Genomic DNA, 16,753 nt, shown 5'->3' on the forward strand with positions numbered 1-16,753 from the left:
CAGGTTACTGTGATCCTAAAGCAGGAAAAATCTTACTCCCCCTCCTCTATGGATACTAGGAGTCAGGTATCATGCTATATCTCCAATTTGAGACAGAAAAGGCAATTTCAGGTCTTTGATAGCCCTGTCTGGCAATCAATCCCTCCAAGGCATATTCCTCTCTTGGGGTACTAACAACCATTTTTTGCCTTTTTATTGTCTTGCATTTTAGCAACCTGTCATGGAAAAAGAAGGACCTTTACCAAGCACCATCAAGCAGATGCTTCTTGGATGGTATCTGGCCAAGCAATGAAACAGCGACCCCTGACTACTTCGCCCCTTTACAGCAGGAAGTAGCTCCAGAAGAAATGGCCTCTGCCCATTACCCCTCCCCCCCCCAACTTCTGGTACCCCCTATTTTTATTAAACAACAGAGTGGGGAATGTAAACATTATGCCCACCTTTGGTCCTCAGCTCCACCCAGACCTGAGCTCCTCCCTGCCCTGGAGTTCCCACCAGACAGCTGGCCCCTCCCTGTCTCTGCCCAGACCCACCTAAACTCCCATCTACCTCACTTCCCACCCCCAGACCCTGCTGCCTAGACAGTGGAGCTGCCGTGTGCTCTCTCTGGGGGACAAATATGGCTCCTCTAATAAACCTTGTAATAATCTTTCTCCTGCACCTGCCTGCCTCCACATGGTCCCCTGGGATGGATATGATGGATCCTTTCAAGGTGCACTCTGAGCAGTAAACAAAATGGGCAGGAAACTCCATTGACTCCAACTGTCAGAATCAACAACCTCCCTGAATGAGGCCTAAGGGGTTTCATGGCAGGTTTGAGACACTTACCAAAACACACTTCCCTGGCTCCAGGCTCCAAAGGGAACTCTCAGTGTTGATCTTGTGGGTGAGCTTCCCTTCCATGAGAACACGTTCCCCATTTTCCTCTAGCACAGCTACACGGATGGAGCCACTGCTGAGGGCCACTGCGACCTGAGAACAGAGCAGAGGAAATTATCTTGTCTGTGAGGGTGGCAGTGGTGCACTGTACGAGTCTATACACTACAGCTCTTGGGCTCAGCAAACATCTCAGTAAAGTAAGCTGTTCCAGCCTTATCCACACTCCCACTTTAAGCCATAGCTCCACGTCCAGTTTTTGAGTGGTTAATTGTGGTTAGTCACAGGGACTTTTCTGCCAGGGCTGGCTTTGAACTGTGATCCTCAGATCTCAGGCTACAGAGTAGCTAGGATTATAGGCATAAGCCACCAGCATCCTCAGCTATTTTGGTTGTGTTTTTCTCTGTTATTTGATTTACAGGATAACTGCATAAAGCACAAGTCGCACTTACACAATGGGATATACAGAAGGAGAAAGGAACACTTTCGTATGTTATTAAAATGAAACTGGAGCCGGGCACCAGTGGCTCATGCCTGTAATCCTAGCTACTCAGGAGGCTGAGATCTGAGGATCAAGGTTCAAAGCCAGCCCAGGCAGGAAAGTCCGTGAGACTCTTATTTCCAATAAACCACTCAAAAACCAGAAGTGGCGCTGTGGTTCAAGTGGTAGAATGCTCGCCTTGAGCTTAAGAGTGCAGGGACAGCACCCAAGCCCAGAGTTCAAGACCCACGACCAACCAAAAAAAAAAAAAAAATTGGCACTTATCTGAAATAAATACAAACACTAAGAAAATATTAATTTAACAAAAAAAATCCAGTTACAAAACAACCAGAGAATAAAATACTACTCTAGTAAATCTCCCTGAGCTCCTTTTTGCTCAAGACTAACCCTCTACCCTTTGAGCCACAGTGCCAGCTTTTTCTGGGATTAATTCGAGGCAAGGGTCTCACAGGCTTTCCTGCTAGGCTGACTTTAAACCATGATCCTCAGATCTCAGCCTCCTAAGTAGCTAGGATTACAGGCTTGAGCAACCAGCTCCTGGCAAAAATCTCCATTTTAACAAATAGAAAACATTAATGCAGAACAGAAGAAAGACAAACCTCACTGTAAAGCCAAGGTTAAAAAAAAAAATCTGGGGCTGGGAAGGTGGTTCAGTGGTAAGAGTGCTTGCCTTGCATGCATGAGGTCCTGGGTTCGATTCCTCAGCACAACATAAGCAAAAAGAAAAAAGCTGGAAGTGGCGCTGTAGCTCAAGTGGTAGAGCACTAGCCTTGAGCTGAAGAGCTGAGGGACAGCGCCCAGACCCAGAGTTCAGGCCCCACAACTGGGCCCTCCTCCCCGCCAAAAAATCTAGGCTCAGTGATACAGTGCTGACCTAACATGTATACACATGCACACAAAACACACACAGTCTAGAAAAGTGTCAAGGTATGTGCCAGGTATGTGTGAAGTATAGTGGCACATACCTGTAATCCCAATACTTGGGAGAGAGAAACAGTAGGATCTTGAGTTTAAGGCTACTATAGACTACATAGTGAAGTGAAACTACACAGGCAGCCTGAGTTACAAAGTGGGAGCCTGTCTTCCTATAGACTTCAAAAAAGAAAATTAGGTCTGGGAATGTGGCTTAGTGGTAGAGCACTTTCCTACCATGCATTGAAGCCCTGAGTTCAATTCCTCAGTACCACATACATAGAAAAGGCCAGAAGTAGCACTGTGGTTCAAGTGGTAGAGTGCTAGCCTTGAGACCAGGGACAGTGCACAGGCTCTGAGTTCAAGCTTCAGGACTGGCAAAAAAAATAATAATAATAATAATAATTAGGCTGGGACTGTGGCTTAGTGGTAGAGTGCTAGCCTTGAGCACAGAGAGGTTCAGAGACAGTGACCAAGTCCTGAGTTCAAGTCCAAGACAAAGAAGGAAAGAAGGAAGGAAGGAAGGAAGGAAGGAAGGAAGGCTCTTGAGCTAGTGGCTCAAGCCTGTGATCTTATCTACTCAGGTGGCTAAGATCTGAAGACTGCAGTTTGAAGCCAGCTCAGGAAGAAGTCTGAGACTCTTATTTCTAATTAACCACCAGAAAAGCCAAAAGTAGGGTAGGGCTGTGGCTCAAGTGGTAGAACACTAGCTTTGGGCAAAAAAAAAAATTCAAACACACACACACAAAATTCAAACACACACACACACACACACACACACACACACACACACACACACACACACACACACACCCTAACAATTCAATTAAAACATTTTAACAAAGATACACATATAAAACATGTGAAAGGCATTCATCAGTATCATTCACTGGAGAAATGAACCACAAAGAAAAAAAAAACAAAAGAATCATTAAACCAGTGGGCTGGGAAGGTGGCTCAGTGGTAGAGTGCTTGCCTTGCATGCATGAGGCCCTGGGTTCGATTCCTCAGCACCACATAAACAAAAAGAAAAAACCCGGAAGTGGCACTGTGGCTCAAGTGGTAGAGCACTAGCCTTGAGCTGAAGAGCTGAGGGACAGAGCCCAGGCCCAGAGTTCAGGCCCCATGACCGGACCCACCCACCCCCCAAAAAAAAGAATCATTAAAGCAATAATAAAGCAAATTCAACAACTAGGCAAAATTAAATGAAGAAAATACAGGACATTCAAGACCATATGAACACGAAGTGAGATGGTCTCACTCACATAGCCCAGACTGGCTTCAAAATCATAACCTTCCTGCCTCAGGTTCCTAAATGCTAGGATTACAGGCATGTATTATCATGCCCATGTAGTTCACTGTTGGTACTGAAGGGGTTTGAACTTGGTAGGCCAGCACAATGTTTCCGGCTATGCCTTGCCCCTGATTTTCAATGGCTACTTTAAGGACAGAGCCTCCCATCTCCACCCAGGTATGGGCCTGATCTTTAATCCCATATTGCTGGGATTCTTGGCACATGTCATCCTTTCTGTGAACATGGGAGTCTTCTGAATTTTTCTTCTTGAGCAGGCTTGGGACTGGGATCCTCTGATCTTAGCTTCCCACATAGCTTTGGAAGACAAGTATGAGCAACTTCATCCAGAGGTCAATTAAGAAGGGAGTTTCTTGAGCTTTTTTGACCCAGTGTGTACTTGACCCATGGTCCTACTGATAGCAGCCTCCCATGTAGCTAAGGTTGTAGGTATGAACCACCTCTAGCTTTGGAATAATATTGTTATCAAAGAAAGATGGGAAATGATCATGAATGTACTGATTCTCTTTTAAGATCTTTGGCAAAATTATGTGTTGTACAGTGAACTTATTTTTCCTTGAAATGCCTTGGTTTTCCTCCTGATAAAGATGATAAAATAAGGAAAAAATGAACAAATAAAAAAATGTTAAAGCTCTGTAGCCCATAATTGAATGTCTTGGTATTTATACCTAAGGGAACTGAAATCCCATGTGAACAGAGGATAGAGGCATGGGAGAGGTGTAAAGGAGGTACACATGAGAGAACACTGAGACCTATCTCAGGACAAGTCCTGGGACACGAGTGAGAAATCTGGAGAACCGCTAAAACTACCCAGAGCTGCAGTGATGATCTACTCACTGAGCAGTGAGTAGACGGCACACAAGTGTGTTGGGTGTAGACAGCTCCATGAGCACATCCACACTAGCTGAGCAGAAAAGTCATATTCAATACAAGAACTGGGGTTTTTTTTGTTTTTGTTTTTTGTCAGTCGTGGGGCTTGAACTCTGGGCTTGGGCACTGTCCCTGCACTCTTCAGCTCAAGGTGAGTGCTCTACCACTTGAGCCACAGTGCCACTTCCAGTTTTCTAGTGGTTTATTGGGGAGAAGAGTCTCACGGATTTTCCTGCCCGGGCTGGCTTTGAACCTTGATCCTCAGATCTCAGCCTCCTGAGTAGCTAGGATTACAGGCGTGAGTCACTGGTCCCCCGGCTGGTTTATTTTTTTTTTAATTTTTATTTTTTTATTGTGAAAATACTGTACAGAGGGGTTACAATTACATGGGCAAGACAATGAGTACATTTCTTATCAAGCATTGTAGCCTCCTCCTTTGTTTCCCCTTCCCACCCTCCCCCCGCCACCCCCTCTCCCCCAGCTGGTTTATTTTTATTTCATTTTATTTTTATTTTTATTTTTTTGCCAGTCCTGGGGCTTGGACTAAGGGCCTGGCCACTATCCCTGAGCTTCTTTGCTCAAGGCTAGCACTCTACCACTTGAGCCACAGTGCCACTTCTGGCTTTTTCTGTTTATTTGGTACTGAGGAATCGAACCCAGGCTTTCATGCATACCAAGCAAGCACTCAACCACTAAGCCACATTCCCAGCCCCAAGAACTGGTTTAAAACCCAAGGCACTCCCCACTAACACAACCAAACCATTTTCATCCACACACAACAGACAATATATATAACTCTGACTTGTTTCTAAAAATTTCCATTTCAAAAAAATCAATACTAGTATTCAGTTATATCTCTCTAATTTTGTTTCATTCCAAGTTCACCAACTCTGTTGTTCAGGTTCTGGTTTTGTTTCGTTTTTTTTTCTTCTTGAAATGATAATCAGATAGGGGCCTCCCTCATGCTAGATAAAATCCACTACATTAAGCTTCCTGGTATTTTTTTAAACAGCTGAATTTTGGAATGTTTATCTAACAAATACAATGAGACGACCAATTGCAAGTGTTATAATTCATATCATCGGAAGTTGTTCGCTATTAACAAATGTGAAAAGGCCAAAATTGCCACAGAAAAGGAGCTTCTATTTAAAAACGTATTTCTATAACAAATTAGAAACCAGTGGCAATGTAGCTCAAGTGGTAGAGCGCTCGCCTTGAGCTGAAGAGCTGAAGGACAGCACCCAGGCCCAGAGTTCAAGCCCCACAACCGACAAAAAAAAAAACAAACAAATTAGAAACCACTAGTAGAATTTAGGCAAAGTTGCTCTAATGGGAAGAAGAGCAAAGCAGATAATTAGACAGTGAAAGTTCAAATATTAAAGAAACTATAGGAAGTGGCGCTGTGACAAAAGTGGTAGAGCACTCGCCCTGAGCTGAAGAGCTCAAGAACAGCACCCAGGCCCAAAGTTCAAACCCCATAACTGACTGAAAAAAAAAATGTAAAAATACATTATCTGGGGCTGGGAAGGTGGCTCAGTGGAAGAGTGCTTTGCCTTGCATGCATGAGGCCCTGGGTTCAATTCCTCAGTACCACATAAGCAGAAAAAAGCCAGAAGGGGCGCTGTGGCTCAAGTGGTATAGCACTAGCCTTGAGCTGAAGAGCTGAGGGACAGTGCCCAGGCCCAGAGTTCAGGCCCCACAACCGACCAAAAAAAAAAAAAAAATGCACCATGTTGGGCCGAGCACTGGTGGCTCACACCAGTAATTCTAGCTACTCAAGAGACTAAGGATCACAGTTCAAAGCCAACCCCAGGTAGGAAAGTCTGTGAGACTCTAATCTCCAATCAACCACCAGAAAACTGGAAGTGGCACTGTGATTCAAGTGGTAGAGCGGCTTGCCTTGAGCTGAAGAGCTGAGGGACAGCACCCAGGCCCAAAGTTCAAGCCCCACAACCAACCAAAACAAAAACAAAAATGCACTATGTTGCTTTCTAAGCTGCATTTGATTTCTACAAAGTATTAAAAAAAAAAACTGATAAATACATAGAAACTGCCAAGTTCTGGCCAGGTGCCAGTGGCTTGTGCCTGTCATCCTAGCTTCTTAGGAAGCTGAGATCTGAGGATTATAGTTTGAACCCATCCTGTGCAGTAAAGTCCATGACAGTCTTATCTCCAATTAACCACCAAAGAGCCAGAAGTGGAGCTGTGGCTCAATGGTAGAGTGCTAGCCTGAGCACATAAGCTCAGTGACAGCACGCAGGCCACAGGACATGCAACACACACACACACACACACACACACACATACATACACACACACACACACACACACACCACACTTACCAAGTTCTGCAAGGAAAAAATGAGAACACCACATCTACAACGCAATAGATGTTTCTTCCACGGTTTTTCTTTCTGTGGTTTCAGTAACCTACAGTCAGCCATGATCAAAAAATATTAGATGGAATTCCATTTAATATTCCAGTTGGGTGCCAGTGGCTCATGTATAATGATCCCAGCTACTCAGAAGACTGAGATCTGAGGACTGTAGTTTGAACCAAGCCAAGTCCGAAAAGTCTATGAGATTCTTATCTCCAACTACCCAAAAAGAAAGCCAGAAAATGGTGCTGGATAGCACCAGGTCCTGAGTTTAAGCCCCAAGTCAGGCACAAAAAAAAAGAAAAGAAAGAAAATTCCAGACGTTAATAACTTGTAAGTTTTAGGTTTTAAGCTGTACCAAACAAAGTGCTGAAGTGATGTTCTGCCTACCCTGTTCCTAATAGCTAAAACATTCTTTTGTCCAGTTTATCTATTCTTCATGTGCTACTCGCCTATGAGTCACCTGGTAGCTGCTATAGGCATCAGAACCACAACGAATGTGGGAACAAAACTTGTGCTCAATAACCCTTATTTTACTAAATGGCCTCAAAGTACCAATTACTTGCTGGCAATTCAGATGCAGCAAAATCAAGCCATAGAGGGTCTCCTTTGGTGAAAAGGTAAAAGTTCTTGACTTAATAAAGAAAATTCATGCTGACATTGCTAAGATCTATAGAAAGAATGAATTGTTAATCTAAAAATTTTGAAAAAGGAAAAAAAATCGATGTTTTCCTATCACACTTCAAACTGTAACAACGATATCCACAGTGTATGCTAAGCGCTTATTAATATGGAAAAGAAATTTAATTTGTAGGAGTGCTGACTGATGGCACTATGCAGCACCAGAAAATGATGAACCCATACAGACTTCATCAAAGGATCCTTGATATGAGAAATGCCACACTACTTACCACAAATAAGGGATGATTACACAAAATAATTACACTGAAAACATAAAAAATACTAGAGGCTGCATCTGCAAAAGAAGTTGCTATCTGATGAACTGAATTAAGGAAAAAGCAAATCTTCAACTGAGATGAAACTGAGCTCTTTTGGAAGATGTCCAACAAAGCCTATATTAATAAAAGTGCAAAGGAAGTACCAGAACATAGAGCATGTAAAGACAGATTAACTCTGGTAGTGTGTGGCAATGCTATAGGGCACACAACAAAGTCAGGCATAGTAAACGGAATGAAGAACCTACACACTTTCAAAGACAAAAACAAGAATTATATACCCATGTTCTGGCAATATAATCAGAAAGTGTGGGTGACAGTCATCTTGTTTATGGAATGGTTCCACCAATGCTTTATTTCAGATGTTAAAAAAAAACCCTTGGAAGATAATATACTAGAATTTAAAGTCCTATTAATAATAGTGCATCTGGCTATCCTGAATCTGTCTGCTATAAAAACAGAAAGTGGATATTTTGGTTTTGCCTCCAAAACAATCTCATTGCTTCACTCCCTTGACCAGAGCATAGTCTGGCTTTGCAAGACCACATACTCCCCCTGGGATTTGGTCCCATTTAATCAGAAAGTTAACAGCTTAATGTTACATCACAATGTCATTCACCTCATGTCAACTCATCATATAGGCATCTCACATCATCATAAGAAGGGAGAATACAGTACTAAGGTCCTCTCAAAGCGTCAGACACCAGTGTAATTACCATACCTGTAAATCCTAACTACTCAGGAGGTTAAGATCTGAGACCTGTGATTTGAAGCCAGCCCAGGCTGGAAAGTTCATTAGATTCTTTTTTTTTTCCCCCGTGGGGCCTGAACTCTGGGCCTGGGTACTGTCCCTCAGCTCAAGGCTAGCACTCTACCACTTGAGCCATGGCACCACTTCCGGCTTTTTTTTCCCTTTTTGCTTATATGGTGTTGAGGAATCGAACCCAGGGCCTCAGGCATGCAAGGCAAGCGCTCTACCACTGAGCCACCTTCCCAGTCCCAAGTTCATTAGATTCTTATCACCAAATAACCACCAAAAAGCTGGAAATGGAGCTGTGGCTCAAGAAGTAGAGCACTAGCCTTAAGTAAAACCAGGGACAGCACCTAGGACCCGAGTTCAAACCTCATGTGCGTGCGCACACACGTGTACACACACACACAATCTGAAATAAAGCAATCATGCAATTTTATTACTACAAATTTAAAATGTCCTATTTTAACAGCATTAGTTGTTAATCCTTTACTGTGTCTATTTTATAAGTTAAACTATCGTGGGAATGTAGGTATTAGAAAAAAATTATCAGGGGCCCTGGGTTCGATTCTTCAGCACCACATAAGCAGAAAAAAAGCCAGAAGTGGTGCTGTGGCTCAAGTGGTAGAGCACTAGCCTTGAGCTGAAGAGCTGAGGGACAGCGCCCAGGCCCAGAGTTCAGGCCCACGACCGGACCCCCCCCCCCAAAAAAAATCATACAGTTCAGTGCTATTTCCAGCTTTAGGCATCCCTTGGCAAGTTCTGCTCAGAGCAGAGATACAAGTTTATACTTATGCCTAGATGCATAAAGCCATTACCATCAGCAAATTTGTGAAAATATAAGGACTCATGTACATTATTGGTTGGCATGTAAATTAGAACAACCCTAACAAAAACAACTGTATATTATTTATGGGAATATGTGTATCTTTGGCCTACCAACAACACTTCATGGATTTACTCATATAGAAACGTACATACATAAAATAAAATACACTGGGGGCTGGGAAGGTGGCTCAGTGGTAGAGTGCTTGCCTTGCATGCATGAGGCCCACATAAGCAGAAAAAGCCAGTAGTGGAGCTGTGGCTCAAGTGGTAGAGAGCTCGCCTTGAGCTGAAGAGCTGAGGGACAGCGCCCAGGCCCAGAGTTCAGGCCCCACAACTGACAAAAAAATAAATAAATAAAAAATAAAATACACTGTAGTTTTTAGCAGCAGAAGAGAGGCAACTTCACTGTGCACATCAGAGGACTAGTTTAATAACCAGCCTGTTTCCTAGAGGAGGCAAAAGCAGAGGATGAAAGTTTTTGGAGTGACCCAGATAACTGGGGACAGGAAGGCCACTAAGCAAAAACACTTGGGGACACAGAAGTGATCGGAGCTGCCCTGGGAGGGCCAGGTGTATACTGGGCAGGAGCAGTAGGGCCATCTCAATAAGTGAAATATATCACCTGTGCTAAAAGTAAAAATAAATATCTATTCACACTTAATCATATACGCATAACAAATAGCTGCTCAAGTATCTTCCAAACTATTTACATGATCATTGGTCAGTACAAGTCTCAAGAAGCATGGAGCCGGGTCAGAGATTTTTCATTGCTCATATTTACACCTGTGGACATATAAGTGAGTTATGCAGTCAAAATTAGGTAAATTGAAAAATAAAGTGGATAAATATAGTCTATTAACCTTTTCTATTATGGAAGTTTCCTATAATAAAAAGCCTTCCTACAGTTTTTCCAGACAAGTTCTAAGAAGGGAATGCCATATGTTGACACAGCTTTCAGCACACATCCTAGCACCTGCATCGAGTGCAAAAGGAGCGCCGGTGGCTCACGCCTGTAATCCTAGCTACTCAGGAGGCTGAGATCTGAGGATCGCAGTTCAAAGCCAGCCCAGCCAGTCCATGAGACTCTTATCTCCAATAAACCACTAGAAAACTGGAAGTGGTGCTGTGGCTCAAGAGGTAGAGTACTGGCCTTGAGCTGAAAGGCGCAGGGACAGCGCCCAAGCCCAGAGTTCAAGCCCCACGACCGACAACAACAACAAAAAAAGTCTAAGCCTAGGTAGTGGTAAGAGTCACATGTCCCAAGGACAAGGTTCTGTTTAAGAAGGTTCTTGGTGTGTAGACAGAGCCAGCATTGGCATGCAACAGAGCTATAAACACCCACAACCTCTGTGAGGAAGGAGAATCCATAAGAGACATTTGCTTGTCATTCAATGATGCCCAATAAGGCCTCTGTCTGCAACATATAACATATTCCACTCAAAAGAGAGCCAATAAAAGAGAGTAGGGAGGGAATCTGGGTTCAAGACACCATTCCACCACCATCTTACAGGAGAGTTTGCTGATCTGCAAGATGAGAGACCCAAAAAAATCTCCACCATTCATTCAATTTCCAGAAGCACTTAGATTGTACAATTCAATGAAATATCAGTTTTACAACCACCCTGATTTGAAGCAAGCAGAGACATACATGCTATGAACTCAAAGTTTCTCATCTCTACTACTCTCGACAGTACACTGAGGAAAGGGAAGGGAAGTCATGATCTTCCTAAATAGTGGAGAGTACATTAAGTGAAGAACAGCGTGAAGAAAGGAGAGCCACATTTTACTGAGGCAGAGTAAAAGCCTCATACTGAGAAAATTTTTAGATTTGCCAGCAAAATGATTTTTAATTTTTTAAATTCCTAGTTTAAAAAATATTTTTAAGTTATTATAACAAAGAGGTTTCAATTCAGCCTGTCAATTTATGGGCACAATGCAGCTTGATCGTCACCCCTTAACTCTGCCCCATCTATCTCGACCCTGTCCAAAAAGTTTGTTTTTTTTTTTTTGGTAATGCTGCACGTGAAAGAAGAAATTTTTAGCCAGGTGCTGGTGGCTTACCTCTGAAATCTTTGCTACTCAGGAGGCTGAGATCGTTAGTTCTTAGTTCAAAGCTATCTTGAACAAATAAATTTCAGAGATTCTTATCTCTGATTAACCAGAAAAAAGTTGGAACTGGAGGTGTTGCTCAAGAGGTAGAGCACCAGCTTTGAGAATTAAATCTGAGACAAAGCTCGAGGTCCTGAATTCAAACCACAGTACTGGTGTGTACACACACACTCATGACACACACACAAAAGAAATTTTCTGCTTTCCCTTGAAGATCATAGTACACTGTGCACACAATCATTTGTCCTCCATTACACTTTAGAGGATCCGTGAGAAAACACTAAGGGGGCAAAGTTCTGATGTGCCAGCATCAAGCTCCAACCACAGAAATGAGGACAGGACTCAATAGCAATGCTTCCTCCTACAACCCTAAGCCTCATATCCTGCCCTAAAACAGGGCTGCCCACACCAGAACCAATTGTGACTGATCTGTTGGGGTGCTACAGTCATGGCTATTATCATGATTATATCTGATAGTTGCCACAGACAAAACCCAAAAATAAATTCTGCTGACAAGCAGCTATGACAGGTACATTTAAGGAACAACTGGAATGGAGCCAGTCCAAAAAGAAAGTGCAACTCTGAGGAAAAGCCCTTAGGCCAGAAAAACCCAAGAGACACAAAATAAACTTATTTATAAGTTTTAAGTGAGGCATGACTAAAAGCCTTAGATCACTAAGAAACTGACAGACCATGGATTTTTTAAAGAACCTGGCAGTATTATAAAAATGACATGGAAAAAAATACAATTGAAAGAAAGAAAAAGGAAATGTCCCACCATGTATGAGACAAAGGTTTTCACAAGCAGGACACAAGTGTGTTATGTCAGTGATGTCACAGAATGCCAACACAAAGAGGGATTTGTGGCAGATGTGAGAAGCCCCTTCCTTCCCTCTAGTGATACAGAGGTCTGCTCTGAGTGATCCTTCTCAAAGCAGGAAGAAGCACTGGCTCCTGGGTAGGCTCCCATTGACTGAAACCTGTATGTGTGGCCAGCCCTTGTGAGATGGGCTAAAGTCACTAAAATGTGTACTGCTAGCACTGGATACACACACATACTACATTGCCACTACCTGGAATCATCTCACACATCATGTGCTCTGTGCTCTGTCCCAGCATCTGCCCTGTGATTACCACCTGGGCTGTGTGCTCAAAAAATGTCCAGGCCAGGCACTGCTAGCTTATGCCTGCAAGCCTAGCTACTCAAAAGGCTGGAATCTGAGGATCACAGTTCAAAGCCAGCCCAGGCAAGGAAGTCTGAGAGACTCTTATCTCCAATTAACCACCAGAAAACTGAAGTGGTGCTGTGGCTCAAGTGGCAGAGCATTCGCCTTGAGCTGAGAGCTCAGGGGCAGCACCCAAGCCCCACAAGTCCAGTGTAGAACAAGCCAGATCCACAGTAACTACTGGTGAGAGCAGGGGCACATTATCCCAGAGGACCTAACTATTGCATTTGAACTTCAGACAAAATAGTCTGCTGTTGTTCTGAAATGCAGGGCAGCACCCCTATATGCTTAAAGAGCAGATTATAGCTTCAACCCCAATAACCCTAGTACACCCAGGACCAGTGTCCTAGGGGGCTGTTGGGTTGTTACGGAAGGTACAACAAGGCAATCCTACTAGAAAATGAAATGGAAATCAGCACCTGACCCAGCTGGGTAAACAGCTCAGGGAAGGTAACAGCATCCACTCCTGACATTCAAAACGCATGGGAAATAGTTACAAAGCTAAAATTCTGTGTAGATGATGCCTAGTGATTCATTCTTACTTTGATTCCTAAGGTTACACTGAACTCCAAGGGTCAACAACTCTGGAAAAACATATATTGTAATGGAGTGAGGAGAATTGTATGGATGGCTGCTTCTTGCCAAAGCTGAGCCAATCACAATTCATTGATCCACCGCTGGTACCATAGCTATGGTACCACACAGGTTGGCTCAGGGTTCCCACCTTTGCCCCATGAATGGCAGGTGAGCACATACTATCTTTTAGGACACAAAATAAACTATATACAGTTAACACTGGCTGTCTCTCCTTATTTGAAGTAGCTGTTTTCTTAGGTCAGCTTCACCCAGATGCCTCACATACTGCAGGTATAAAGCAGGCCTGCCTGTTCCATGCAGCAAGGGTGGAGGGCTAGAGGGGTTCATTCCAGCCGAGACTGAATAAACAGCTCTTTCCCTGAAAGATTAAATTCTACAATAACTCACTAGATGGAGGTTTCATAAATCAACCTAAGTTATGAATGCCACCTCTTCACTTGCCACAGCCTCCCCTCTCAGAAGAGCCTGTGGGGCACAGGCCAGGATATCCTATCCTCTAGGTCACTGTGGCCTGGTTTCTTCATTTTTCCCTCAGGACTAGCCCAGGTTACAATAGATCACCCACAATCTTAGATGATTTAAAGTAAGGTATGGACATGTTCATGGCGAAAGAAAAAGAAAGAAAGAGAGAGAGAGAGAAAGAAAGAAAGAAAGAAAGAAAGAAAGAAAGAAAGAAAGAAAGAAAGAAAGAAAGAAAGAAAGAGGGAGGGAGGGAGGGAGGGAGGGAAGGAAGGGAGGGAAGGAAGGAAGGAAGGAAGTAAGTAAGTAAGTAAGTAAGTCGGAAGGAAGGAAGGAAGGAAGGAAGGAAGGAAGGAAGGAAGGAAGGAAGGAAGGGAGGAAAGACAACAGTAGTTTTGTGTTTGTCAATGGTTGGAAAAAAGACCCTACTACAACACCTGCACTTTCAAAAGTGGAACAAGCCCTCCGTGAGCACCTGAAACGAGAGGCCCAGTCACTGAGCCCTGGTGGGGACAAGGTAACGTCATTAGCCCTGGCTGGGATAGGATGCTCTCTAGGGTCTCTGAGCCCTGAAGACCATCTGAAAGCAGCTCAGAATGCAGAAGAGAAGCCAAGGACAACCAGGCACCCTCTCCTGGGACAGGAGCTTATCCCAACCCTCCTGCAAGAATGCTGACTCCATCTCAAGATCCAAGATGGGAGGAATGCAGCCCCCACCCCGCCTGTTACCTGTTTTCCCTTCACCACATGCTTGGGCACCGGCACTCTGACCTCCAGGTCAGTGTAGTCCTGCGACCAAGTGTAGTTCTCACGAACAGCACCGTTGTAACTGTCAGGATTTCTCTGGAACTGCTCCTGAACCCTGAGAAAGACAAGAGTAGTGAGATGCAGACCGGCAAATGCAAGCATAGGAGCCCTGGGTAGCCTGGCATGGGCCAACCCTATGTCCTGAGGAGTGACCAGTTTGGGCTTCACCTCAAGCTAACTGACTTTTACATATGGGGGGGGGGGGTGAGGAGGGAAAGAACCAAACGAAATCCTCTTTGGGGACAATTTCCTAATAACACTTTCAGGCAATCAGAGGATAAGGGAAAAGCAACAGAGAAGAAACCTGGGTGCAGAATCCTCACGCTTAGGGAAAGTATCTACAACTATCATCAAAGCATAGCCTGGTCTTGCTGGTTGCCACAGTAATCAGATATGCCTATTAACTAGGCACATACCCCAGTTAATAAAAATCCTTGCTTCATGGGTGTTTTGTGCCTATCTTTGCTGCTTGGCAGAGTACATGCATATGCGCGCGCGCGCGCACGCACGAGCACGCACACACGAGCGCGCACACACACACACTTTTTTTTTTAAGGTAAATCAAGTTCATCCTACAACTGCTAAACTTCAGTCCTAATCCAGCCCTGAGTTCTTCTAATAAGTAAATCAAAGCCAAAGGGACTCTACTCAAACTATATGCAGCAACAGTAAGATGTAAGCAATACATTTAATGAGATGGCCTAAAAACCTCAGTCAACCAAATCCTATTGTTATACATTCATTATAAACACAGCACAGATGCAAATAGGCCTAGCCCAGATGCTGGTTGTGAAAATAAAAGACAGTATTTGTCATAAAAATCTAACAATATTACTCATATAAATACTTTTGAAAATGAGCTTAGATTCACAAGTCCATGGGTGAGTTGAGGATTTAAATCATAGATAAAAGCCTTCTCATGAGGAGGCAGCTTTGAATGTGGAACAGTCTGAAGCATATGGGGCTCAGCAATCTTCTTCAGCGCCTACAGACAAAGCCTGACAGGGAGAGAGCTCCAGGGACCTGCAAACAAAAGTATACTTCTCTCTACTCCCCAGAGAACACAACAGGCCTGATGTGGTTCAAGCGGGCACACTTCTTCATGTTTTCAGGCAGGAATTTATTTGCCTCAGCCATGTGTGAGATTGATCCTCACCAATTCTACCAGTTCTCTGGTTAGGTGGCTATTAATGGCTGCACTGTGTCTATTCAAATGACAGGGAGGAGCCTTCAGTCCTAGGATCACAAAATGTGATCTCACTTTAAAGAAGTTATCCAGGCACTAACCTACCACAACTGGTGTCCTTACAGGGGGGACTTAGGACACAGAATACCCCACATGAAGGTCATGTGAAGAAAGTAGAGAATGGAATAATGGTACTCCAAGCTAAGGAACTCCAAGGATGGTCAGCCACCACCGGAAGCTGAGAGAGGCAGGTAGGATCTAGAGCCTTCAGAAGGAACAGAATGGGCTGACTCCCTCATCTCAGATTCCCATCTCAGAATAACAGTCACTATCTTGCTATGCACCCTTCTGTGGCAGCACAAGCAATCAAGTTATTGGTTACCAAGAATACTGGTAAGACTCGGCACTGACAGCAGAACGGATACCAGTCTAAAACTGCCCACAAGAGTGGCACTGTGGGGCACAGAGATGACACACAGGAACTGATAGGAACAAAGGACGACAGGTTCATCAACTTGAAAAAACAGAGCAGAGACAGACACCAAAAGAAAGACCATGTATATGTAACTAATAAAGGATTCCCAAAGACTATTTAATGTGTGGAGAAACCTTTCAACACCACAGAACTGGAGAAAGGTTTACAAGATTTTTCATTAGCATACATTAGTTGTACAAAGGATGTTTTATTGTGACATTTCCCTACATGGATACAATATACCTCATCAATCTCACCCCCCCCCCATCACTCTATACCACCTCCTCTTCTTAAAACAATTCCAACTGGTTTTATTGTTCTATTTTCACACATGCATATAAAGTACTTGAACTATATTCATTCTCATCTGCCCTCTCCATCCGCTCTCCTCCTTTCTTCTCAATACCAATCCCCACACTCACCAAGAGAGCTTGTTTTACTCTCCTGTCAGAGATGACTTCCACATATGGCATAGCCTTAGCTTCTAAGAAGAGGAAATGTATGTGAGC

General features: G+C 43.7%; 1 protein-coding gene across 1 annotated transcript in view; it reads right to left on the minus strand.

Annotated features, from left to right (window-relative positions):
* The window catches only part of Nudcd3 (NudC domain containing 3), a 110,321-nt gene that overhangs the window by 22,181 nt on the left and 71,387 nt on the right, over window positions 1–16,753 (minus strand). Inside the window, exons 3-4 of the mRNA XM_013032986.1 lie at window positions 14,506–14,638; window positions 829–972 (exon numbers count right to left, since the gene is read on the minus strand). Coding sequence (XP_012888440.1) covers window positions 829–972; window positions 14,506–14,638 — 277 coding nt within the window. The remainder of the gene's footprint in view (window positions 1–828; window positions 973–14,505; window positions 14,639–16,753) is intronic.

This window comes from Dipodomys ordii, unplaced genomic scaffold (genome assembly GCF_000151885.1).
Source record: "Dipodomys ordii isolate 6190 unplaced genomic scaffold, Dord_2.0 Scaffold160, whole genome shotgun sequence".
In the NCBI taxonomy this organism is placed as follows: domain Eukaryota; kingdom Metazoa; phylum Chordata; class Mammalia; order Rodentia; family Heteromyidae; genus Dipodomys; species Dipodomys ordii.